The 26,156-nt window shown below is 43.8% G+C and overlaps 1 protein-coding gene across 5 annotated transcripts in view; it reads left to right on the top strand.

Moving 5' to 3' along the window:
- Positions 1–25,675, top strand: part of kmt2d (lysine (K)-specific methyltransferase 2D) — a 37,178-nt gene extending 11,503 nt beyond the window's left edge. For 4 of the 5 annotated variants that reach the window (XM_042407782.1, XM_042407780.1, XM_042407779.1 and 1 more), the window contains exons 19-55: positions 45–89; positions 199–387; positions 495–683; positions 773–895; positions 2,050–2,171; positions 2,274–2,409; positions 2,521–2,607; positions 2,698–2,775; positions 2,882–3,040; positions 3,196–3,265; positions 3,381–3,619; positions 3,748–3,821; positions 4,290–4,340; positions 4,433–6,061; positions 6,143–6,316; positions 7,889–8,028; positions 8,921–10,716; positions 10,800–10,908; positions 12,257–12,338; positions 12,431–12,497; positions 12,616–12,848; positions 12,977–15,961; positions 16,056–16,205; positions 16,314–16,478; positions 16,601–16,748; positions 16,866–16,947; positions 17,044–17,216; positions 17,431–17,555; positions 17,648–17,783; positions 18,613–18,734; positions 18,877–20,248; positions 20,360–20,496; positions 20,746–20,876; positions 21,788–22,073; positions 22,254–22,327; positions 22,437–22,545; positions 22,684–25,675. In XM_042407782.1, the coding sequence (XP_042263716.1) occupies positions 45–89; positions 199–387; positions 495–683; positions 773–895; positions 2,050–2,171; positions 2,274–2,409; positions 2,521–2,607; positions 2,698–2,775; positions 2,882–3,040; positions 3,196–3,265; positions 3,381–3,619; positions 3,748–3,821; positions 4,290–4,340; positions 4,433–6,061; positions 6,143–6,316; positions 7,889–8,028; positions 8,921–10,716; positions 10,800–10,908; positions 12,257–12,338; positions 12,431–12,497; positions 12,616–12,848; positions 12,977–15,961; positions 16,056–16,205; positions 16,314–16,478; positions 16,601–16,748; positions 16,866–16,947; positions 17,044–17,216; positions 17,431–17,555; positions 17,648–17,783; positions 18,613–18,734; positions 18,877–20,248; positions 20,360–20,496; positions 20,746–20,876; positions 21,788–22,073; positions 22,254–22,327; positions 22,437–22,545; positions 22,684–22,776 (12,080 nt within the window). In that variant the 3' untranslated portion in view covers positions 22,777–25,675. The remainder of the gene's footprint in view (positions 1–44; positions 90–198; positions 388–494; positions 684–772; positions 896–2,049; positions 2,172–2,273; positions 2,410–2,520; positions 2,608–2,697; positions 2,776–2,881; positions 3,041–3,195; positions 3,266–3,380; positions 3,620–3,747; positions 3,822–4,289; positions 4,341–4,432; positions 6,062–6,142; positions 6,317–7,888; positions 8,029–8,920; positions 10,717–10,799; positions 10,909–12,256; positions 12,339–12,430; positions 12,498–12,615; positions 12,849–12,976; positions 15,962–16,055; positions 16,206–16,313; positions 16,479–16,600; positions 16,749–16,865; positions 16,948–17,043; positions 17,217–17,430; positions 17,556–17,647; positions 17,784–18,612; positions 18,735–18,876; positions 20,249–20,359; positions 20,497–20,745; positions 20,877–21,787; positions 22,074–22,253; positions 22,328–22,436; positions 22,546–22,683) is intronic. The other variant, XM_042407783.1, reaches the window with a different exon arrangement.
- The last annotated feature ends 481 nt before the right edge of the window (positions 25,676–26,156 follow it).

Genomic DNA, 26,156 nt, shown 5'->3' with positions numbered 1-26,156 from the left:
TATTTTCTTTGCTTTTTCCACTTGCTTTTTGCCATTGTTCACAGTAGTAGAGTCAGCCATTATGGCTTCAATAAAGATCAAAGAGCCAGGTTAGTGGATTTTGCTTTTTCTTAGTTTTTATCATAAGCACATTCTGCATTGTTATCTTTTGTTTGTTTGATTGTAGGTCACTTAGAATTTGCAATTGTCACTTTACAGAACCCCAGTTCTACCGGTTGGAGGGTGTATGGCTGACAGAATCAGGAATGTCCCTGCTTCGCAGCATCTCCATGTCTCCCCTGCATAAGAGACGGCAGCGTCGCTCCCGTCTTGGCAACTTGTGTTGTGAAGGAGGTTCTGATGGAATGGACCTGAGGGAGGTTGAAGGAGAAGGAGATGACGGAAAAGGTTGGCACACTGTTCGCCCATCCATTTGGTGTATGAACAGTTTTTAGGAGTGTTTTGGCCTTTAATGCAACAATTTATGCAAACTCAATGTTGTCTTGTATATCTAGGCTGTGGGGAGCCCATGGACTGTGACTCTAAGATGGAGAACCCTGGGAGCCCTGACAGAGAAGGTGGTGTTGAGAGGGATATGGGTGCAGAGGGAGGCGCCGAAGGCATGGCTGACTGCGAGGGTCTCAAAGGGGGAGTAGAGGAGACAGATGACGGCAAAAAAAGAAAGCGGAAACCCTACAGGCCTGGTAAGCTCCCACAATTTCACGAAATAACTCAGAAAAGCCCAAAGTACTTGTAAATAATTTATGAATATTTTGTTAATAAATTGCAATAGGAATTGGAGGCTTCATGGTGCGACAAAGGAAGTGTCACACACGAATGAAGAAAGAATTTTTTGCCCAGCTGGCTGGAGAGACTACGTTAGATGGACATCCAATAGAGAGAACCATTGAGGAAGGTTAGTGACAACACTGACTATTAATTTCATCCAATATTTCAATGTTACAATAAAGTTGTTCCATAATTCTCATCTTTTTCATCACAGAAAGTAGTGGTTCCTAAGTGGGGAGGGGGCTCAGTGCTTTAGGGCAATGTTTGTCAATCCTGGTCCTGGGGCACCGTTACCTTGCATATTTTAGATGTTTCCCTGCTCCCAGCGTCATAAGAACCAGTTCTGAGAGAAAAATGTAGTTAAAAAGTATGAAAGTAAAAGTAGTGGTTTGATCCCTCTGACTGATATATTATCATATATGACATCATTAGATTAATAATACAGAAGCATCCGTTTGTAACCAGCATGTTACTGTTGTAGCTGCTGGAGGTGGAGCTAGTTTCAACTACTTTATATATAGTAGATCATATAGTTGACCATAAATAAGCTTAAAAGAGCTGGCAGCAGGTGTCCTGAATCCTTGAAAGAAACAGAAATGTTGTTTTCCTTTTCCACTGCAGCAAAAGTAAACTGTTTCATTAATTGCTATGAAAAATGAGCCATTGTTGGATGTTTAAATATTTCAAAATAAAAGACCAAGATTTTCTACCTTTTTTTGTTTCTGCTGTACCAAAAACATCAAATTGTGACCCCAAAACCGAGGTAAATACTGAAATATGAATTTTGTGTACTGTCACACCCCTAATTACAGCTACAGAATATGGGACCTTCTGCTTATGGTCTCTCATCTCTAAGGCCCTAAGGTTTTGAGATTGACATTTAGGGGTGTGACGGTATGGATTTTTTCTTACTACGGTGAAAAAGCAACGTATCCCTGTGGTTTGGCAGCTAATCATCACGTCCCTACTGACATTAGCCTTGTGTGAAAAATCATCCCCCTCATTCAATTTAGTGAGGCTACTCTGTTGACACAGTGGGGGTGGCAATGCAAAGGGATCAGGCAAAAAAATGCTGGGTCATTTTGCAAAAGAGTTGAAGTTGTCTGAACTTGTGCTGGTAGCAACATGCCCCCACCAAAAGAGCCCTTTGCATTTTTTAAGGCAAGGCTGTTTTCTGTCTGAATGCCCAGTCATCATCCTTCACCAGTGGCAGCGTGGCCCTATTTTTTTTGTGAATATTATGAATTAAGTAAACAAAATTTCATGGTTTCATGTCCATAGGACCTCACCCTGATATTGATAACATTATGGATCCCAAACCAGTGGAAGGTGAGGAACAGGCCAAGAAACGTCGGGGCCGGAAGAAGAGCAAACTTGAGGACATGTTTCCAGCTTATCTCCAGGTTTGTGGTCTCTCTATGCAGTCTATGCTTTAAATGGTTTTGAAATTTCTGGTATCAAGTGATATAATGTCCATATCTTAAATGTTTGTAATTCACATGCAGGAGGCTTTCTTTGGAAAGACACTTATAGACTTGAGTAAGAAAGCTGTGATGATACCCCCTGGGCAGAGGCCAGGCACATGCCTAGTCCGACCTTCATTACCAGCACCGTCAGGGGTCAAAACTACTTCCCCAGAGAGTAAGAACACTAACTTGATCTGTGAATTATGAAAACTTTGCAAATAATATGTTATACTGGGTGTGGAAAAGGGGAATACATTGTGTATAACCTTTGTGCTTCTCTCACTAGCTGAGGCCAAGGATTGTGTGGTGGAAGACAATTTTCCTGTCAAGCAAGAAGGGGGTGAGGCCCCCCAGGCTCAGGGAGAAGGTGCAGGTGAGTGTCTGTATGGAAACTGATGCAACTGGTTTATTGTAATGGCATTTAAGTAATTACAGGTTGGATTCAAAGTACATTTTCTTTTAGGAGTTTCTGCACCATCCTCATCACTCAAGGACCAGGTATCAAATGATCTTCACGACTCTGATGCAGAAAAAAGTGAAGGTAATCCCCCTGAGAGGATACTTTGGCATACAGTTTGCAACATTAAGTTAGGGAAAGATTTAATATCTGATATTCTGCCTTACATGCTGTTGTCCTTCCATGGAAGGTCTTCCACAAGGGGTGGAGAGTCAGGACTCTGAGCAGTTCTTCCGAAAGGTTCTGGGAGTGTCAGACGGCTCCTCTTTGGGGGGCATGAAGCCCATCTTGGAGGGCAGTAAGGGAGAACTCAATCGTAGCACTTTGCCACAGAGAGCTCTCCTCTCAGGTGTGTAGAAGGGGATGCTTGTAGATCATATGAAAACCTTTTTGAAGTTCAAAACTCTGTTTGTTGTATGGTTGAGGATTTTGTAAGGACTAAGTATGCAAGTGAGATTCAAGTGAAGTTCAGCTTGGGATTCTTACATGGAAAATCTCTTGCAGGGTCTCTGCCCTCAGCTGGAATGATGGATGCCTTTCCTGGCCTCTCTCAGTCACCGTTCTTTGACATGCGGTAGGACTAATATAGAATTTTCTTTGAATGTTTCTGAATTAAAATGGACTGTTGTTCCTGACATTGACACGTGTAAGCCCTTTGTTAAGACAGTACCCTATCACATGGTTTACAGGGACCGAGGAGGGCTGTTCAGTCCAGATGGGGGTGAGGAGAGCCCCTGGGCTACTCCCTCAACTCCAGCAACTCCCTCCTCCCCACCAACCCCCACTGAGACCGAGGGTGATGGGTTGTCATACAACCAGCGCAGTCTCCAGCGCTGGGAGAAAGATGAGGAGCTGGGAGAACTCTCAACCATTTCCCCTGTGCTTTATGCCAATACCAACTTTCCCACCCTCAAACAGGACTACCCAGGTGAGTGTGGAAGAATTACTATACGAACATGTCCAACCTATTATTAGAACAAACAGTCATGCTTTTTCAAAGTATAGGTTTATATCACGGTTGGATATTTAACAGCTGTTTCATGTTTCCCCTGTCAGACTGGGCTAGTCGCTGTAAGCAAATCATGAAGATCTGGAGGAAGGTGTCAGCTGCTGACAAGGTTCCATATCTGGTAGGTTCTCTCTCTCTTTTTTTTTTTGTAAGTCTTCCAGAGATGGATTTATATTAACTTCACACTTTCCTGCAGTTCTTTTGTAACACAATTTCCTAAAATGTAGTAAGTGACGGCAGGTACTTTTGGTTTTTCTGTGTTTGGTCATATTCTCCCTAGAGGCTTATGGTACTACTACTTTTACCTCTATGTGGAAAGCCTCAAGGGATAAATGGATAAATACAGAAAACTGACTCAGACTCAACTCAAATTTGAAATGTCTGTTACATTGACATCATCACTGGTGGGTACTGCTTATTTAGAACTCCAATGAGAAATTGGGCATTAGGATTATCCAGGTTCAGCCTACACAATGTATGATGTTTTTGCCATTGAACAAAACTATGATTATTTTTTGTTACAGATAAATAAAAAAATACTTTTCAGTTTCTCGACATTTTTATCTTAATATCTAATTTCTTTCTGTAGCAAAAGGCCAAAGATAACCGAGCAGCTCAGAGGATCAACAAGGCACAGAAGGTGAGTTTTGTATTGTCAAGCTGAATGAAAGGTACCAAATTAGAGTCCTGCACGGCTGTTCATGTTTCCTCTGTACTCCCCTCTTCTCACAGCAGGCAGAGAGTCAGGTGTGCAGGCCAGTCAAGACGGAGCCAGGGCGTGTGAAGGGAGAACGGCCCAGTTTACACCTCCAGATCCCTCCACCTTCAGGCTCTACGTCCATCTCTTCCCAGCCCAGCTCTGCAGGAAGCCCATTTCCCTTCCCTCCAGATTCAGGATCATCCTCTGTCTTTTTCTCAGATGGACCTGTTAAGACCCCGGGGTCAGCTGAAATCCGGACAGATCCCTTGGCTAAGCTTCCTCCTCAGTCACCCCATTCTCACTCCCACCCAACCACACCCTACTCCTATGCTGGGGCCAGCCCCTTACAGGCCTCTTCCTCAGGTTATTCCGCTTCCGGCCCACAGGGTCCTCCTCAGGGACGGCCAGCCAGTCTTGGCCCCTTTGACATGCAACCAGGAACTCCTGGAACCCCTAGACGGGCTCAGCAGGTTGACCCCTACTTCAGATCACAGCTGCAGCAGCAACAGGGTCATTTACCGCAATCACAGCAAGGCTCTCAGGAGTCCCTAGGACCTCCAGAAAGTCCTCATTCAAGAGGTGTTGGGCTTGGGGAGTCGCCTATCTTCTCGCCACCCCACAATTCCCACTATGGAGAACCTTTCAGAACCCAGCAAGGGATGGGACGGCCAGAATATGGTTCATCCCCATCACCCTCGGCAGTGGCGTCCTCACCTGCGAGCACAGGGCAGTACAGGGCTGATATGAGTGCACCTTCTCCTCGCTCCTCTGCAGTTGGAAGACCTGACTTAGCCACTGGCTCCCCTGCTGGGATGCTGGACTCTGGGGATGGTTTATTCAAGGCACCTATGACACCACGAATGCACCAAGGGGAGGGTGGGACACTTCATCCTGGAGCTTCCCCTAGCCACCACTCTGATGGCTACAGGCAGTCTCCCTCTCACTCTTTCTCTGACCCTCACACTCAGTCACCATTAACTCCAAGACCGCAGTCAGGTGATAATTGTTCTCTTGGGCCCCAGAGACACCCTGTAGCTCAACAGGAACTGTGCCCTAGAGTCCCCTCCAGCCCACAGTCCCAGGGCAGCTCTCAGTCTCCCCACACTCCTGGTGGCCTCTCCAATGATGCTTACTCTGTCCAGTCTCCTGCCACCCCTCGTTTCCAGTCTCCAGACAATTGTTCTCAGCCACCTTCAAGACCACAATCTAGAGACCCTTTTATCCACAAACCACCTCGTCCCATTTCTGTTGCCCCAGAGGGAAATACAAGTTACAAAGGCTCACCTCATCCTAACCAGCCACCTCCACCCCATCCCACCAACAGTTCCATAGGGGATCCTCTCTCTGGTAAACTGTCAGCACCTCCTCCTTTCAGCCGCAGCCCCAGCACGGGAGGCTTTCAGATAACCCAACAGCAGAGTCAGATGGTCCAGGGTCAGCTACAGCAACCACACCCACAAACTCAACAGACTACAGGGGCAGACAGCTTCAGCTCTAAGGGGCCACCTCCTTCTGGATCTCAAGAACTACCAGCTGTCCGCCCTCCAGAAACACCTCATCAGCCAGCTTTGCCAGGCACTCAAGAAATGCCTGACATTTCAGCAGTGCAGGACCCTGCATTAGTGGGCCTTAGCCCCTCTGAGCTGGAGAAGCACAGACAGGTATCAAAGTATTAGCCAAGGGACAATCATTCTATGAAACTTCTAGATGTTTTGCTAATCAATATCTTTTGTGTTCTTTAGCGCCAGAAACTAAGGGAATTCTTAATCAGACAACAAATGCAAAGAAACTCCATTAGACAAGAAAAGGAGGCGGCTGCTGCTGCTGCTGGCAGCGCGTCCCCTGGCTGGTCTGGAGGAGAGATGGGTGCCTTTCAACAAGACAAGACCCACAGAGCACCACCACCTTATCCACAGGTACACACATTGGGCCTCATTCACAAACAGTGTGTACGCACAAATCTGTGCTTAAATTGTGTGTAGGAATGTTTTAAGCACAAACCTGGGGTTCATCAATATGTGCTTACCTGAATTTGTTCTTTCTCTGTGAATAAATTTAGAACTGCCGTAGACCATGCATATGCACAAATCATGAACATCCTACGGTCTTAAAAATTGATATAGTCATTATTTATTCAATATAAACTGTACATTACAACAACAATTATTTAAAGAATGATTGGGCCTAAATATGCAACATTTAAAAGTGTGAAATTGCTAATAATACACTTACTTTAGTAATTGTAAAATTAGAGGCTAAGATATTGTAATCCATAAATAATCATTATAAATGTAATGAAATTATTAATATATTAAAATTGTCCTGTTCCCACTTTTAGATGACAGTAGCTTATATATCGGAATTTCCATATTTCAATGTGACAGCGATTAATTTCCCCCATCAGATTTGGCCATAATATATGTAGCTGGTTAACCAGCAGCCTGTTCAGTGTCCTCACAGACAGTTCAGTAGTGGCATAGGGAAGGGTGCTCTGCTTTCACTACATCATGGTCTGTTGTGGACAGAGATGAAACATGATGTGCACCTGGCGCAGCAGTAGAGATTTATTTAGATCAATTCAACAGATCTACACATTTACCAACTTTTTATTTTGTTATGGACGCAGTTGTGCAACAGGTATACAGGCTGTGTTCACAATCAGGCTCCAAACGGTTGTACTAATGACATATTTACCTGCCAAATCTGCCTTTTCTGGCTTCTACTTCTGAGCGGTGAAGTTTTTGTACATTTTTATCATCACGGCCCTCTTTACAATGCATGACAGCTCTCTCCACTGCTGCACTGCTCCAACAGAGCTTTCCTTATATAGAGAAATGGGGGTGTGGTAGTATGCTAATTACTAATAACAGGCCTGTCAATTTAGAATGATTCTGATTCATTAACATACGCACGGTGGTAAGAACAAAGTTGGCCGATGTGCACGTGTCATGAATCTGATGGTCATTTTGCATGCACACTTATTTTGTGCGCCAAGTAAGAACATTTCTATGCACATATTGGTGAATGAGGCAGATTGAGTGATATGACATAAACCTCACAAATGCAACATCTTGACAACAGTGTGATGTAGCAATTAGGAAGATGTCTTTATATGGCCAGTGTAAAATCCCAGCAGGTATGTGCTGAAGAGTTGATGAAAAAGAAACTGAACGACTTAATTAAAGTTACAGTTGCACCATTCTGTTCTGTTGTGCTTCTCCACCGTCCCATCACTCAGAGAACCCTGTAGTTTCTCATCTCAGGCTCCACAGAAGAGGAATGAAATCATGCCCATCTTCCACTGCAGGCTAAAAACCCACCTTTTCAGATAACAAAAACTGGTCAAAATCCAAATGAATGTAATGTATTGCTCACACTGTACAAATGCTGTTCGATCTCTCTGATGATCAGTGCAAGTTAAATGACAAAGTATTACAAATAAAAGGAATGGTGCATTTACGTCTATTTGCTGTTTTTACTTCCTTTAGGATCGTGTTGCTGTTACTACTGCTGGAGCTCAGGCTTCTGTGGTAGGGAAGATGCCCATGGCTGTTGGAGGCATGGAGGACAAGCTAATTCGCCCACCACCTACAGGAACCCCTGCCATCATGGATCCTAGTGCACTAAGGTAAGCAATTAATTTTAGTAGAATCACAATTGGTGTGAAATAGTAAAACTTTGACCATGGTCTGGGTGAATACTTGATTCTGATTGCCTGCAGGGTGTCCGTTAATTTCTGATAATGGACACCTACTAAGTAGTTCCAGTGAAACTGTCTGTTCACCGTTCTAAATGAATTCACTGGCTAAAATGAGTAACCATAGCAGCAGGGACGCAGTCAAAGCTTCCGTTTACAATTTATTGCAACATGTTAATAAACTAAACTAATGAACAACATTCCATTGCATAAGAACCTTATAGGATAGTAATGATTGTTCCAGGTATTAGTCAAACCCTCAGGTGTTACCAGTGAAACTGAGTTATGGCTTATGAAAAACTTCATTCCTGATAATGGTTACCTTGTCGAGCATTATCCCTTACTTGGTTCGTCTTCCACATTTAGAAATTTTCCCCCCACTGTTGAGGTGTGTTCAGACAGACGGCAAAGCAAATTTTTGCCTTGTGCCATTTGTGCAAATTTTACAGCTGGACAGTTTGTGTTAATTCACACCAAATGGCCAATGTACTGACTTTATAGATGTTAGCTGTAAGATAGCTAGCAATGGATACACTGACATTGTATGTGGTAGTGTGCCTGTGTGTGTTTGAATAATTAGTACCTTAATTTAGTCCCAGCCCTTACAGCCACAAAAACTGTAACATATAAACACTATTTAAAATCTCCCTCCATTCAAAAATGAATTTTACTTGTTACTTCACTTGGATGGTTGAGTTTCACTGTGCAGAGTTTCAGTATAAGACAGACATTATTCAAAAGAAAGTATTTTATATGTTTCAAACATTTCTGGAGGGGATCTTTAAATTGAAATCATTTTCTTTTATGCTTCTCTATCTTTCAGGCCGTCAGGGCCCACCAAACCTCAGGGCATGTTTGCCCGTCCACCATTCCCTCCTCAGTGGCAGGGCCAAGCTCCAGGTCCAAGGAGGTTCCCTCAGCCTGGCATGGAAGCTATGGGTGTAAGGCACAATCTCAACCCTGCTGTCAACATCCAGGGTATGGAGGGTGTGGCCAACCCCCACACCATGATACCGGGACATGGTGGAGAGACTATGCAGCCAATGGGTCAAGGACCCCCACCACAGTTCATTGAACTGAGACACAACTCACAGAGGTTACCCCTGCGACCCCAGTTTATGCCTCGTGGACCCCAGCCCAGACCACGTCTCTTTGTCACACAACAAGAGATGGCAGCACCTTATGTACAGCAGCATCCTATAGCTCAAGCTGTTGGCATTCAAGCAGAGGGGGGCAGTGACTCACAGTTGGGGTTACAGCAGGGTGGACTGTCAGTCTTATTGCCTCAGCAGTCTGCAGGCCCAGTAACACAACAGCCCCACCACCTGCAGCCTCAGGCAGCTACTTTGACTCCCAACACTCCTAGCTCTGAGCAGCATCAACTTCCACAACCAAGCCTAGTCACAGAACCCCAGCCTGCCACAGTAGAAAACAGTGAGGAACTGCCAGAGCCTGACCTTGAGGGACTTGGGGATGCCCCAGGGGATGGGGGTGTGGAGGATGAGGATGATTTGGCTCTTGACTTGGACCCAGACAAAGGAGATGATGACTTAGGAAACCTAGACAATCTTGAAACCAATGATCCACATCTAGATGATTTGCTTAACAGTGATGAGTTTGACTTGCTGGCTTACACCGACCCTGAACTCGACCAAGGAGACCCTAAAGATGTCTTCTCAGATCAGCTGCGGTTGGTAGAAGCAGAAAGTGAAACACCTTCATCTTCCTCTGGATCTGTACTTGTTAAAGTGGAAGGGAAGCCCAAGGTGGAACCAGGGCAAAAGTCTCTCTCAGCAACGCCTGCCACTGCAGGTGGGTCAGCTACCCAACTGCCCTCGGTAGAAATTGCAGATATCTCCAAAGTCAAAGTAGAAGACCGAGGTCTGACCCCTCAGCTCCAGCCAGGACAGACTGTTGTGAAAGATGAAATGGGAGAAGCGGTGTCCATGCTTCTTGGTGGGACCACACCATCAGCTAAGCCTGCACAACCAGAAAACCAGTCAGCTTCACTCAGTTCTGTTCGATTAGGGGGAATCCCATACCCTCTGCCAAGTCAAGCTGATCCATCGCCTTTTCCTACAGCTGCTCCACATACAGATATTGGTGATGATCCTCTGGGGCTACCTGATGTAGGGGGACAGCACTCGCCTGCTGTAGATTTGGCAAAGGTAGAGAGCTCTTTGGATGGTGAACTGCCTCTTCTAATACAAGATCTGCTGGAGCACGAGAAGAAGGAACTGCAAAAGCAACAACAGCAGCAACAGCTTAACTCTCTCCACCAGGGAGGCATGGCACCTCATTTTCCTGGCCTCCCAAGTCAACAACCGAACCCGCAGGCACCTGGGCAGATAATGCTACCACACCACCGCCCACCTGCCCAAGGAATGATGGCTCAACCAGGGATGGTACCCCGTGCTCCACACATGTTGCAGCAGCAGCAGCAGCAGCAAAGGCTTATGGGTCCTGGAATGGCACCCCCACCTCACATGGCCATGGCCCAACAGCAAGCCATGATGAGAATGGGGCAACCAGGGATCCATACAGGTCTCAGTCATCAACAGCAGCCACAACCAGTGGTTAAACAGTCACCTCTGGCCAACAATTTCTTCCCAGATAAAGGTAAGCACCGTGGCTTGTCATTAATCTATGTAATGATGTTCTAATAATACCATATCAACAGATGTCTTATTCTTTTATCGTAGATTTAGACAAATTTGCTACTGATGACATCATGGATCCCATTGCCAAGGCAAAGATGGTGGCACTTAAGGGTATCAAGAGAGTGTTGGGTGGTCCCCCTGGCATTAACAGGTACTTTTTGTTGTGTAAAGATTCTATACATAAGTTGGACATTTTCCTTTCAATTTCAGTCAGTGTCCAATTTTTCATTTTCTATTCAACAATTTTTGGTTCATTTTTGATATCCATACAAAAACCTGAATGGAAATGACAGAAATTTGTTTAAAAATATTCACTTTCTTCATCTGTAAACACAACATGAGCATATTGCTGCAACCCAGCAAAGCATATGTTCACTCCACATATAAGACTAAGAACAGAAAATAAAAAGAGGGATGCTGACAAAAATGCCACATGGCTAGTCATTCATGAAAATGAATGTTTACCAAGTCATTAGTGAAAACAAAGCAAGTTCTGTAGGAAGAGGGGCTCAATGTTTGAAAGAGTTGGAGTACTGATTTTGGGGATCAACTACTTTCCCTGTTATCTGGTGACCTTTGCAAGAATGTCTTAGTGGTAGCTTGGTATGATGGCAGATGTTGAAAACAGGAAGTTTTGCTTAGTGTAGATGTTGACACCCACAGTGATAATACATTTTGCCACCTAACAATACCTTGTTAAAGGCTCTGCATATACAGGCTGTTTAGCCACCTATGTTGTATAAATACAGACAGGTCAACTTGTAACCATTACATCCATGCACTTACAGCAGTTCATCATTTTGGACCTCTTTTCATTTTCACTTGCTTTTCCAATATTTTTCTCATAGAATCACAGAATTAGCAAAGCCTGCATTTTCAGTGTAATGCAGTCCAGTAAGATATGACTCAATTGAATCAACTCCTCTCAACATGTTGATAACACAATCACTATTTTTTTCAGTTACAAAATTAGGATTATCTGAGTCATTATTGCCACACTTCCCCAAGACAGAGTAAGCAAATGTAGTGTTGTGCACCCCTGAAAAACTGCACTGGTGTTCTTTTAATATTGTAGCATTGTTACATGCTGTTCAAAACATAAGCATAAAACTAACAAATTGAGACACATGCACATATTTTATAAAATATCAACAAACAAAAATGCAAATTAGCAACATTTGGATGAAAACTTTGTGTAACTTGAGAGACACTACAAGATCTGCAGTGTTACTGGCATAACTGTTTGCTGAGGCAGATGTTAGGAATTATTTTTAAAAATGCATATCTCCTCTTCCAAAAGGAGTTAAGCCAGTATGCAGCAGTGTGACAGTTGTAATGTCTAGTGTCTGATTTCATCACAAGAACCCGCTAGGTAGTGGTAACACCATAGTAATTTGCTACTTTTTTGCACAGTGGTTTCAAAATTACATACCCTTATAGACGATTGTTCAGTACACTGCAGGTATTGTTATACATTATATGTTTCGCTCTCTCTCCAGGCAACAAGTTTCTCTGCTTGCTCAGAGGCTGGCCTCTGCTCCAGGCACAGATCCAGGTCAACTTTCATCTGGACCTCCAAAGGTATGCGGTCTTGCCTTTCAGAAGTGATACATTAAATTTAATTTAATGTATTATGTGGCTGATTTATTTAAATGCTTTCTTTTTGTGTTCAGGAGGGCGAAACAAGTGATCCCACCCAGTCAAGACCTAATCCTCCCCAGTTTGTGCAAGGAATCATCAGTATGTTCTACCAGTGCTGACTCTCATTGGAAATATATTTGGTTATTTGGAAGATGTTATATTGCTGCCCCCTTAAGCATGCCATGTGGATGTTTTAAGTTATCCTCTTTTGTTACAGATGACGCAGAACAGCACCAATACGAAGAATGGCTTCTTCACACCCAGCAGTTACTCCAGATGCAGTTAAAATTTTTGGAGGAACAGATTGGAGTTCATCGCAAATCACGCAAGGCACTGTGTGCTAAGCAACGCACTGCTAAGAAAGCTGGCAGGGAGTTTGCTGAGGCAGATGCGGAGAAACTCAAGTTGGTGACAGAAGAGCAGAGCAAAATTCAGAAACAGCTTGATCAGGTGCGTAGATTTTGGAGAATCTGATTAGTTGCAGAAAACTTCATGACATGTTAACCAACTTGTCCACAGCAAAAATACATGGCATCTTGATATGCAAATTCATGTCTGTACATAATTATTCTCTTTAGGTACGCAAGCAGCAGAAGGAGCACACCAATCTCATTGCAGAGTACAGAAGCAAGCAGCAGCAGCATCAGCAAGGCTCAGGACTTCTTACCCCAGGTCATTCTGCACAGGGTGGCCCCCCTCACATGTTTCCCAAGATGCCCGGCCAGATGATGATGGGCCAACAGGGGACGCCAGTAATGGGCCAGCACCCTGGCATGGTGCCCCAAGGTGGAATGCCCGTCAGAATGCCCCAAGGGCAGCCCTTTATTGGAGCAGCCCAACCCCAGCTCCCTGCAGCTCTTGGAGCCAGTGGTGCCAGGGCCCCGGGTCCTCCTGGAGCTCCAACAGGATTCTTCCCACAGGGGCCTGCAATGCAGGGTGCGGACCCCAGGCTTCTCCAAGAAAGACAGCATCAACATAGGATGCAGATGGCGAAGCTCCAGCAACAGCAGCAGCAACAGCAGGTGATGATGGGCCAGCAACCGATGCCACACCCAAGTCAACAGTCTGCCTTAATTGCTCAGCCACAGTCTGGTGTGATGGGGAACCCACTTATTGCCCAACAACAAGCAAACACTCAACAGGGGATGCTAGCCAACCAGGCCAACCAGCAGAACATGGTGCAGGTTCCACAAGGAATGGTTGGAGGCCAGTCTGTTGGTCCACAGCCACAGAACCTTATAGGAGGCCAACCCATAAACCATGCTCAAGCCATGATGGCAGCTCAACCAGGAATTATGGGGAACCAGCCAGTTGCACCTCCACAACAACAGAGGCCTCAGCTGATCATGGGTCAGCAGGGAATGGTTGGATCTCCAGGTCATCCTGGCCTTAGGGGTCCCCAGGCTCAGTTGACTCCACAACAACAGAACATTCTGGCCCAACGCATGCTTGCTTCTCAGCAGCAGCAGCAACAGCAGAAGAATTTGGCCCACCTTCAGCAGCAGCAGATGGCACAGCAAAGACAACCAACACAATTGATCAGTCAATCCAACCAAGAACAAGGACGGCTGTCCCAACCTTCTACGCCACAGATGGGTTCCTCACCTTCAGCAGGAAGTATCACACCCCAGCCACAGGGAGCTATGGACAGCCAAAACTCAGGCCCCAAAGAGGGTGGGATTCTCAGTCCAGATACAAGAACATCACCACAGCAAAGTGGACCGTCCACTCCCAATCAGTTGTCCCAACTAGGCTCTGCAAATGATCATCAAACTGACTTGGGTCGACAGCAATTACAACAACAGCAGCAGCAGCATCAAAACCAGATTTATATGGCCCAGCAACAACAGTCAAATCCTCAGTCTGAGCAACAATCAGGTTTGGTTGCAAACCAACAAACTGGTGTTCTTCAGCAACAGCAGCAACAGCTTCCACTCACTCTCCAGAGGCAAGGTTCACTTAGTGCTGACAAGCCCAATTTGATGACTATTAAAGAGGAAGGAAAACCAATTGATTTCTTAGTTCAGCAGCAACAACAAACTGTTCAGAATGCCTTGCAGCAGTCACAAGATCCCAGCATCCAGCCGCAGATCATAGGCCAGAACCATCCTGGACAGCCACAGACTGTTGTGATGGGCCATAGTCCACAACAGCAAGCCCTCATGGCCCAGCAGCAAAAACAACAGGCCATGATGGGCATGATTCGAGCCCAGCAGCAAGGGATGATGGCACAGAGGCCTGGCGTTCCACCTGGACAGATCCGCACCCCTATCAACATCCAGGCTATTATTGCTCAGAATCCTCAGCTCCGCAATCTTCCCCCAAACCAGCAGATACAGCATATCCAGGCTATGATTGCCCAGAGGCAGCTCCAGCAAGGACAGATGCTGCGGATGTCAATGGGTCAAGGCCAGCACAGTCAGTTGAGACCTCACATGCCACCTGGACAGGTGCCGCAAGTTGGGCAGCAGATGCCAAGGATGGAAGGCCAACAGATGCCGTATGGAGCCATGGGGAAGCCAGGAACAGTGGGCACTCAGCAACAGTCAGTCATGTTGGGCCAACAACCTGGTGTTGCTCCTCAGATACAGCAGGGGATGATGGTTCCTGGGCAACAACAGCCGCAAGTAGGAGAGATGATGCAGCAACATATTATGAGAGGTCAAGTACCAGTGCCACGATCCCCCATGGATCAGGGTCGTATGGTAAGGCCAACATCTCCACGCCAGCCATTAGCCAACTCGCCTGGGGATCCACAACGGCACGCATTTAACCAGGCTATGGGGATGCGTCCACCCACTCCCAACCAGAACCAACAACAAGCTCTAATGGCAGCTGCAGCAGGCCGCATGCAGGGTTCCCCATCCAATGCATATTCTCCAAGAGGTCCGTTTGGCATGAGCCCAGCCCACCCAGCCTCACCCCATTCATCCCATGTCTCTTCACCTTCCATGGCTGACAGTAGGGCTGGAAGGGGGAGTCCATACAGCCAAGTCAAGGCATCTCCACTCAGGTCACCTGGAGCCAAGAGTCCAATTGATTGTCCAGGACTGAAAGTAGAAACTCAGACCTCAGGCAATGAAACATGTCAGGCAGCCTCAGTTATTCCTAATGGGCCACAGAAAGGACTGAATGTTCAGCAACAGTCACAGCAGGTTAAAGAGAGCCATGTTCTTCAAACACAACATGGCTCTAGAGAGGGGGATATCTGCAAGATGACCCTACAGAACATTAAACAGGAACCAAGGGAGGTTCGGTGTGATGGTGCGGGAGAGGGTTCTGAGGATTCTGGGGCTATAAAGCGAGAAGTAACAGGTGACATGGTTTCTTCTGGGAACAACGCTTGCTTTATTAATGCTGGAAACATGGCTGGAGACCCTGGGACTCAAGGCACTAGATCTGAGACTGGACAGCAACTACTACAGAAACTCCTGAGAACCAAGAACCTTCAGGTTGTTGCTCAGAGGCCTTCTGAAGGCATCCACAATGAGATTAATGGCCACATCAACAGCAAACTAGCAATGCTGGAGCAAAAACTTCAAGGGACTCCACGCAACATGGAGGTATGTTGTATTTTACTGCATTCATTCTTTTTGTCCTCATCATGATGTTGTAAGTGGGGAAAGAACCTCTCATTTATTTTCTCGACTCTTACAGGATTTGCAGTCTATAACAAAAAGGGCTCCTGTACAAAAGCCAAAGCGCACTAATAAGGCAGCTGGAGACCGTGGGCCTAACTCACGGAAAAAGAATAAGAAGGAAGAAGTTGGAAAAAGTGCTGAAGCCCTGATAAAGCAACTCAAACAGGTAAATGGATGGCAAAAAAATAATGTCTTAAATGATATATGACATTGGGTTTTTGAAGAGTGTTTCATTATTCCACATCATGTAGACTAATGGACATTTACCTTTCAGGGTCTCTCTCTGCTGCCCCTAATGGAACCTTCCATCACTGCTAGTCTGGATCTTTTTGCCCCTTTTGGAAGCAGCCCAGCCAATGGAAAAGCCCAACTCAAAGGATCCTTTGGAAATGCAATGCTGGACAATATCCCAGACTACTATTCTCAGTTACTCACTAAGGTATAACTAAGCTGCAACATGTACCCATGGTTAACTGTTGCAGGCTGTGACAATATTTGGTTGTTCAATGCTACTTCCACAGCAAAGTTGTTTTAAGAGCATATTGTTTTGTGCCCTCACAGAGTAATCTCAGCAACCCACCAACACCACCATCCTCCCTCCCACCTACGCCTCCGCCTTCTGTACAGCACAAGCTGCTCAATGGAGTGACTCCTGGGGAGGAGTTGTCTGAGGGTCAGAAAGACACTGAGCCAGCAGAAGCGCCAATGGGTAAACACTGGGGGATTTGGCATGAAATTAATGTTTGTCCTGAATATTTGTCTAAAATCTATCTGCAGTTGTGCAGTAATTGGGGTTCCTCCTAATATTCTACAATTTCCCCTGCAGAATCTGTTACAGAAGAGGTGAAGAGTGTAGACATTCTAGCAGCTCTCCCCACTCCACCACATAACCAGAACGAGGACATCAGGTACGACAGGAGAAGTGTCTGAGTTCTTTGTCAACCACAATACATGGATTTGTTGTTGCTGAGTGGCTATGAACGTAGGAAATGTCTTTTTGACAGGATGGAGAGTGACGATGAGGATGCCCCAGAAAGCATCATCCCGGCATCATCCCCTGAGAGTAATGTAGGAGATGAAACCCCACGCTTCCCTCACCTGCGGGAGCCTAAAGAGGAGGATACAGAGAGAGCAATATCCCCCATCATCCCCCTCATTCCTCGCACTGCCATCCCAGGTGAAAATTACAATAATTTTACATGTGCTCTCTATAAACAGCAACATTCTTCAGACATATGAGCATGTTAAAGAGAAATCTATTCTGAACGTGATTCTGATGCGTTATGTTTTACTACTGCAGTCTAAACTAATTTTACCATTAAATCAATTTATATTGCTGACATGAAACTGACATTAATAAAGATGAATTTTCACATTTTGTTCTCTTTTAGCATTCCCAGAAAGCAAACCATTTGAAGGAGCTGACAGCAAGGCAGTTTCCACATCCAACCACTGGGACAAGGCCAAAAGTAACGAGGTGTCTGTTACCTTCACATTGTCCTCCGCTGCAGCCAAGGTACTAAGCCATGATATAATCGCACCCTGTTTAACTTTTCTTTATCTTCATCCAAAGGTGACAAAAACTTGAACTGACTTTTTTTTTTCCAGAAACTGAACCATGTGATGATGGCCATGGCCCAGCTACTCAAGATAAGGATGCCAGGTTCTTATGAGGTGACTTTCCCTCCCCCAAACCCTGACATGCCTGGAGTGGATGGGCCTGGGAAAGGACCCAGCCAGTCAGGTATGCATTTATAAACTACTGTTAATTTGGATTATCTGTTGTTCAATTAATTTAGGATGTTTATTTTATACAGTACCAGTTTGGACACACCTTCCCATTCCCTTGAATGAGAAAGTGTGTCCAAACCTTTGACTGGTACTGTAGGTCACAACAAGATATGAATTTGACTCAGGACATTTTTCATGTCACCCTGCCACACCAAATCATACAGTTCTACTTGAAAATATATTGAAAGGAACAAAAGGTCAGTGTGTTGTTTGAGGTACCGGTGAGACAATGAAATATGATCAAAGTCAAGTTGGAGTTACAGATTAATGCATTTAAGGACTGATAGGAAGGCAAAACACTGCAAAGTGGGTTGTAAAACTAACGGACAAGATTTTACAACTCTGGAAAGTTATCACAGTGGCAACTGTTTTATCTTTTGTTGCAATGATCAGAGGTAAACAGTCAAACATGGCATTCATGTTACAAAGTTTCCCTCCAGGAGTGTGCGCTTGCACTTGTATGTGATTGGCCAATGCAACTTGACATCAGGATGCGTTCCGACAAAGGTTGATTCTAGTTCAATTTTTTGCTGGATGGCTGCTGCAGATTTTTGCTGAGCCTTATGCTGTCCCCACTCCTGCAGTGAAAACGCTCCCATTCAAATGAATAGGAGGGCTGACATTTTCACACATTACTGGATTTGGTCTGAATGTGGCCATAGTCTTGTCCTTTTATAGCCTCTTATAGATCGAAGCCTGTCAGTGACTACACTGCCAGGGACACACATGTACTTTATTAATCCATAAATAAAGACTAATGTTAAGATGTTCATGTTTTTCAGGGGCTCTGTGTGTGAAGGATGGCGCTTCACCCAGTCAGGATGAGTGGCTAAGGCAATTTGATGTGTCTTTACCAGGCTGTACATTGAAGAAACAGGTGGACATTCTGGCACTTATTAAACAGGTCAGTCATTACAAGGCTCTTGAGAACTGTGAATTACTGATCTCTCTTTTTTTTTTTTTTTTTTTTTTTATGCATGTATTATACATTTGCGTTATATATTTCTTGAAAGCTGTATCTCATCTCATATGTGAATTTTTCTCAGGAATTCCCAGAGAATGAAGACAAACCAGTCCAGCACTGTTACACAACCAAGGTAAATGACTTGGATGTGCGCCACCTTCCAATTATACCAGTGGAGGAATCTCCACCCCCATCGCCGTCCCCTCCACATCCTTCCCCATCTGCCCCAGTTCCAACGAGTGACGTCGAACCTTCCAAAAAATCAGCTTCTCCATCCCCCTCACCCTCCAGTCCCGCCAATGTCCAGATCAAGACTGAGGCTGAACAGGACGTTGACCCTCCTACTGATGCTGTTCAACCAACTGATGTCACAGAGTCTGAAGTTGCTGCTTCAGAGACAGTCACTGATCCAGCAACTGCTTCTGCAGTTCCTGATCCTCCTCCTCAGACTGAAAATCATCTGAGTCCTGCTGCCAAGGAGGAGGAATCGGTCACTGATCCAGCACAACCTCCTAGAGATTCTCCCAGCACCATGGAATCTTCCCCTAAGGCTGTCAAGCAGCGCAGGCCTCTGTCCCCTGATGAGGAGGTGATACTCCCCAAAGTGAAAAAATGGAAGGGGATTCGCTGGAAGCGTCTTCAGATTGTCATCACAATACGTAAGGGTGGGTCTAAGAAAGAGAGCAGCCGTGAGGTGGCTGAGCTGATGGAGCGCCTGCGCATTACTCTACGACCAGACAAGTTGCCTCGGGATAAACGTAAATGCTGCTTCTGCCACGAGGAAGGTGATGGAGCCACAGATGGGCCTGCACGCTTGCTTAACATTGATGTGGACCTGTGGGTGCACCTCAACTGTGCCCTGTGGTCCACAGAGGTATATGAGACGCAGGGGGGTGCCCTCATAAACGTAGAGGTGGCCCTGCGTCGTGGATTGCGGACTCTGTGTGCATACTGCCAGAAAACAGGTGCCACCAACAGCTGCAACAGACTGCGCTGCCCAAATGTCTACCACTTCGCCTGTGCAATTCGGGCACGCTGCATGTTCTTCAAGGACAAGACAATGTTGTGCACCCAGCATAAGCTGAAGGGCCCCAGTGAAGATGAACTCAGCACGTTTGCTGTTTTACGGCGTGTCTACATTGAGCGTGATGAGGTGAAGCAGATTGCCAGCATCTTACAGCGAGGTGACCGCATCCACCTTTTCCGTGTTGGCGGTCTCATCTTTCACGCTGTTGGCCAGTTGCTTCCCTCCCAAATGAGCAACTTCCACTCACCCACTGCCATCTTCCCTGTCGGGTATGAGGCCACACGCATCTACTGGAGCACGCGCGTGCCCAACAAGCGGTGTCGCTACCGCTGCCGCATCAGTGAGGATGATAGTCATCCCCTGTTCGAGGTGCGTGTTCTGGAGCATGGCATGGAGGATTTACAGTACCGTGACACTACTCCAGAGGGTAAGACCTTATATACTGCTCCTACTCTAATGTTGTATGATATCTCTCAGTTGTGGTCTACTTTTCTACTTATAATAACTGACTGAATTAATTCACCATCTTTGTCTTTAGGGATCTGGGACCGGGTTGTTAAACAGGTGGCTAAACTCCGAGATGAATCATCCATGTTGAAGCTGTTCACTGAACATGTCAAGGGAGAGGAGATGTATGGCCTCACAGTTCATGCTGTCATGCGTATCACTGAGTCGGTAAGAGTTTGCTAAGAATTAGCAGCAAGAAAAAGTCACTTTTTTTTACAAGCCAATACCCACACATACAACTGTGAGACTACTTGACATCTGCCTCTAATAGTCAACATAAACATGAGTATACAAATAGTTCCATTGTTAACAAAAAATAAAGTAAGTATGGGTACATAGCCACACATGTTGGTTATGATATAATGGGTCTACAAAGTGCACAATTAACATGATTTGTGTTACTTTGTTGCGTTTTAGTTGCCTGGAGTGGAGAACTGCCAGAACTACCTTTTCCGATACGGCCGTCACCCACTGATGGAGCTCCCTCTGATGATCAATCCCACTGGCTGTGCTCGCTCTGAGGCCAAGGTCGCCACACACTGCAAGAGGTAAGGCACAGTATGAAAATAACAGGGATGTGGAGGGAGGCTGAAACTTTTATTTCATTATGTTGGAAAAAGTAAGACGCTCCCCCCAACCTTTTTTAAAGTCCCCGTCCACTCAAAAATGTGTTCTGCTCCTTGTTCTGCAGTTGAAGCTTCACTGTGCCGAATGATGAATGTGCAGAGTTTGAAACTAGAAAGCTGTTTTCACTTTCATCTGCTGAAAGTGGAAAGTTTCTCTGTGCTCACTGAAAATCTGATTTTAAGAGGTGGGCCTACAAGCAGGATTTGTGACATCACAAATAGTATGGAAGCCAATCGTGGTCCAATATTCAACTTGCACAAGTGTGATGTGGAAACTTGAAGCCTGCAGTGCACATACACTGAAAATGGACTAGGATCTTGTGTCCAGTAGTTAAACTTTTGAGATGAAATATATATTTGCTATTCACATATTCTGGGATTTTTAAAGAGGGAGATGATGTATATGTTATTTTAAGGATTTTAACAAGATAATTTTACTTTTTTTGTGGAAAAACTATATTAGACACAAATAATTATTCAAAGTAGAGTATTTTATATACATCTTAAAATATGTCTGGAGGGATCTTTAACATTTTTATTGGACCCTCTCCTTGATTATGTAAAAACTGCACTTTCCTCACCCGAAATGATCTATTTATTATAATAATAATAATAATATAATATATAAATGTCCAACATAATACAATTGTTTTTAAAAACTATTTTATTGTTAATAAAAACACAATTAATCTCACATGAGAAGAATAAATTAAATCTGATATGAGAAAAAAAGTTGAGACCCTCCCCTGTTCTCCCAAAAAAAGTCACACTATCCTCCCTTAAGCAAAAAGCAAAAAAAAAACATAACTAATACCCACATACATTTTCTCCAGGCCTCACACCTTAAATAGCACCAGCGTGTCAAAGGCCTACCAGAGCACCTTCACTGGGGAGCTCAACACACCATACAGCAAGCAGTTTGTCCACTCCAAGTCCTCCCAGTATCGGCGCCTGAAGACTGAGTGGAAGAACAACGTGTATCTGGCACGATCCCGCATCCAGGGCCTGGGTCTGTACGCTGCAAAAGATCTGGAGAAGCACACCATGGTCATTGAGTACATCGGTACTGTCATACGCAATGAAGTGGCCAATCGCAGAGAGAAGATCTACGAGTCGCAGGTATGCCAATTAGACACTTGAAAGCAGAAAGTACACAAGCAGCATTTCTTGAGGTATGCACAAAAAAACCAAAAGGAGAAAAAATCTTTCAGCGTTGGGACCAACAAGGTATTTATGTTTGCGAAAAATTAAAATTTTAAGTATACATTAACCTTTTTCTGTTGTCTTCCTCTAACTTAGAACCGTGGGATCTACATGTTCCGCATCAACAACGAGCAGGTGATTGATGCCACTCTGACCGGTGGCCCAGCTCGGTAAGTACTGATTTGGTATTGGTTGCCCTAATAGTAATCCGTTATGTGTGTGGGGGTTTTGTTTGTACTTTATTTTTTTTAACTTGCCTTTTATTCCTCTCCTCTCCAGCTACGTCAACCATTCCTGTGCCCCCAACTGTGTTGCAGAGGTTGTAACATTTGACAAAGAAGACAAGATTATCATCATTTCCAGTCGCAGGATCCCCAAGGGAGAAGAGGTGCAGTGCATTAAAACACTGACAACTACTCACTCTTACATATCCTCTTAATTTTGCTACTTTTTTGTATGTTTTTGAATCGTCGGTTAAGTTCATTTTTTAAATCTAAACCTTGAACTCTCTGTTTCTTTATTCTAGCTGACCTACGACTACCAGTTTGATTTCGAGGACGATCAGCACAAGATCCCTTGCCATTGTGGAGCCTGGAATTGCAGGAAGTGGATGAACTAACAAGGAGAAAGAGAAAAATAAATGGATAATTCCCCTCTCACTGGTGCCAGAACACTCCTGCGCCAAAGCCTTTGAATCTTACATAGCCAGTGCATAAGCTGTTCTGAAAGATGTGGAGGAAGGCTGGCCTCCATCATTGAAAGACTAAAGCGTTGACACCTGTAGCCAAAGGTTTGAAGAGCATTAATCAATAAAAGCACCCGACCACCTCCACCAACAGCAGCTTGATGGTGGGCCTAACTTTTCATGTTTGGACTATTCTTTTTCCTCAGCCAAAACCCTTTCCCCCCTCGACTGTTCTCAATAAGCTTACAGTGGCTGGAAAACAATCCTCAACATCTACCAAATGATTCTGACCCTCTATCAATACTCATAGCGCAGAGCTCAACCTGGAGCTTCGTCAAAAAGCCATTTTAAAATACTAAGAATGAACTAATAATGCATTTTTATGTTTTAAGTCGGACCTATTTCCTGTCCCACCCAACCACACCTCCCCCCTCACCTCCCAGAAAAGGCACTTTCCCCATCAAGTCATCAATGAAGACAACACGGATATTGGCTAGCTAGACAATCTTGATGTGGCTCTGTGTAAGAACTGCATATGATCGATGGAAAAAAAAGTTAATATAACATTTAAGATGCTATTGATCTGTGGCTCCAGAGGCACCAGATGTTCTGACTGTGTGGAGTCCCAAGGTGGGTTAGTTGGACCCAGTCTACCTCATTGATTTAGCGGGAAGTGACTGCTTTGTATAAAAAAAAAAAAAAACTGTTAACTGCTACTGTGGAACAGGGGGGGAAAGGGGGAATGTTTTTATGGGCTTAGCCTTCTCGGACAAGCAGGGAATCTTAAGCAGCAGGTTTGCTCTATCTACTCTATGCTGATGATGATTTACAATAATGAGCCAACATAATTATTATTCATGAATTATTTATACAGAGGAAATATATGACAGTTTTGATAAGATATTGCATTAAAAATCACAATCAGAAGCTTAGCGGGTGTCCTGTATGCCACCAAATCATCCTGGACATTGATGTAGCTTTTCTTCTTCTTTTTTTTTTTCTTTTTCTTTTTATTTATGCGTCTCAAAACCATGCTATTAGCTGTGTGAAAGCACAATAACATCCACCTTTTTTAAGTTGCTTAAGACAGTAATGGTGTGAATGAATGGCTCTAGGATTTACTTGGTCTTTGAAGAAGACTATGAAGTCCCAAAATTAACCAACTACACATTTTTCTTGTTGCTTCGTACATTGAAGTTCCACTCGTTGAAAAACCAGCTGGTGGATGCATGACTACTGTCCCATATGATGCTTTTTATTCCCCAACAACTCAATCTTTTCACAACTCAACCTTAAACTTTGAATCATGCCTCTTCCTATCTGTATTATTTAGTGGACTGTTGTTAAACTTTACTGTAGTAAGTCTTCCTCTGCCTGAGTACAGCCTGCAGTGTTTCTACTTCCTCCCTGTAGTGTGCTTTTTCTAGTGCTGGTACTGTCCTCTCGAGGCTGAACTGACGGCAGGGAAAGACTTATTGGATAAAAGGGCATTTGTTTTCATTTCTATGTAAGATGAATGAAAAAAAAAAAGTCTTTAAAGGGAGCTTTACTAAAACTCCACCTTCCCATACTACTTTATTTCCTCCTTCCCCTAACCTAAGACCTCACATGATTTAAAAATGCAAAATTGTACAAACTGTATATATAGTATATGCATTAGGGGGACAGCAACTCTTTATCCAGCCCCTTTGTAATCAATAAAGTCAAAAAGTGTAGAGAAATAAAATTGAAGAAAAAAAAAATCTACCACTGGATATCATTTTAACAAAGATAAAGCTGTATATAAATATAAATATATGTAAAATGGCAAACTAATATCTTTATGTATATGAACCAGAGTGTTTTGCATTTACCTGTTTTTCTATTAGTGTTTTTGCTATAAGCTCTCAGAGACAAGTTTGTTAAAATAGGTATGAGAAAAATGTCTGGTCTTCTCTAATCACTTTGCGACGAGAAGCCGAGGTAACTACAAAACTGTTTGCGAAAGGATTCATGTGGAGAGTCGTTAATTAGACATGAAAATCACTTCTTGCATAAAACAGTACAATGGTGCATAGCATTTGTATTTATGTAATATTGTTCGTGTTTTTTTTTTTCTTTTTATTTATGCTACTGCTTGTTGATTACCAAAACCTGTCCCTTAATTGGTTACAATTGGATTAATATACTCTTGAATGGAAAATCTTGAATTCCCTAGAATATTGTTAGTGTTTTGCTTTTTTATATCTTCCTTATAGAAGTGAATGTGTTGGTAAACCTTGTGAAATGGTTACTTGGCCTAATGTATGTTATGATGTAATACTCAAAGTTAATCCCATACTTAACCTGGTAATGAATTGCACTCTGATAGTATAACGGAGAACTTCTCTAAAGTGGTAGATATTGATCAAGTATCCGAAGCAGTGATATATATATTTTTTGGTATGTTTCTATTTCAAGGGAAGACCATAACGAGACATTATGCCGCTCACTGGATTTTAGCCTGAATAATTTTTAACTTCTCTGAATCTTAATTTAAGTTCTCTGCATATCTTATAATTTAATAAAGTTTGCTCAAAATTGAAGGTTTTTTTTAACCTCACCTACTTTTTAAAAAGATGTTGCATCTGTACAGCAGAGATACTTTTAGGGAATATGAATAAATATAATGATCATTTTTAATTGTATGTGGCATGTTTTGTATGGATATTATTTTGAATTGTACATATTTTTTTCAGGACGCCAGAGGTTGCATCTCTTTATATACAGCTTTCCACTCCCTTTCCCTGTCATCTTATTTCTTTGTCTGCTTTTGTTTCTTGTAAAAGGAAAAATAAAATGCATTTTAAATACATGCTTATTTTACTTTTTTTTTTTTTTATATAGTTTAAAAAATAATCTTAACTCAAGGCCCACATAACTGATTTCTCGTGGTGCCACCCCTAATGGCCTTCATCAGTGTTTGCTAGGTCGTCATGGTGATGTTTCCCTGGTCCATGTGACCTGATTGTGGAACTCTGGTCAGGCCACAAGATGTAGCTAAAAGCTCCTGAATAAATCTAATAAGTGAACCATGAGATTTTTTCATTTTTAAATCAAGGCTTCCAGGTTAAAACAACTGCCAACTGTCTGATTTCACAGCTGAGGCTCATAAAGAACACATTCATTCAAAGGATTAACACAAAAACCCATGAAAAAAAATGCAATTTGATACCTTAAAAATACTGTATACCTTATATACGTATAATCCAATATATGGTTTTCTTGTTAGGTTTAGTACAGCCTGCATGCTTGCTGAACTTCTGACCTTTCTACATCTGGAAGCAGCTGTTGAC

The sequence above is a fragment of the Thunnus maccoyii genome, chromosome 4, assembly GCF_910596095.1.
Source record: "Thunnus maccoyii chromosome 4, fThuMac1.1, whole genome shotgun sequence".
NCBI classification, from domain to species: Eukaryota; Metazoa; Chordata; class Actinopteri; order Scombriformes; family Scombridae; genus Thunnus; species Thunnus maccoyii.
This window is presented reverse-complemented; position numbering and strand designations above follow the sequence as displayed.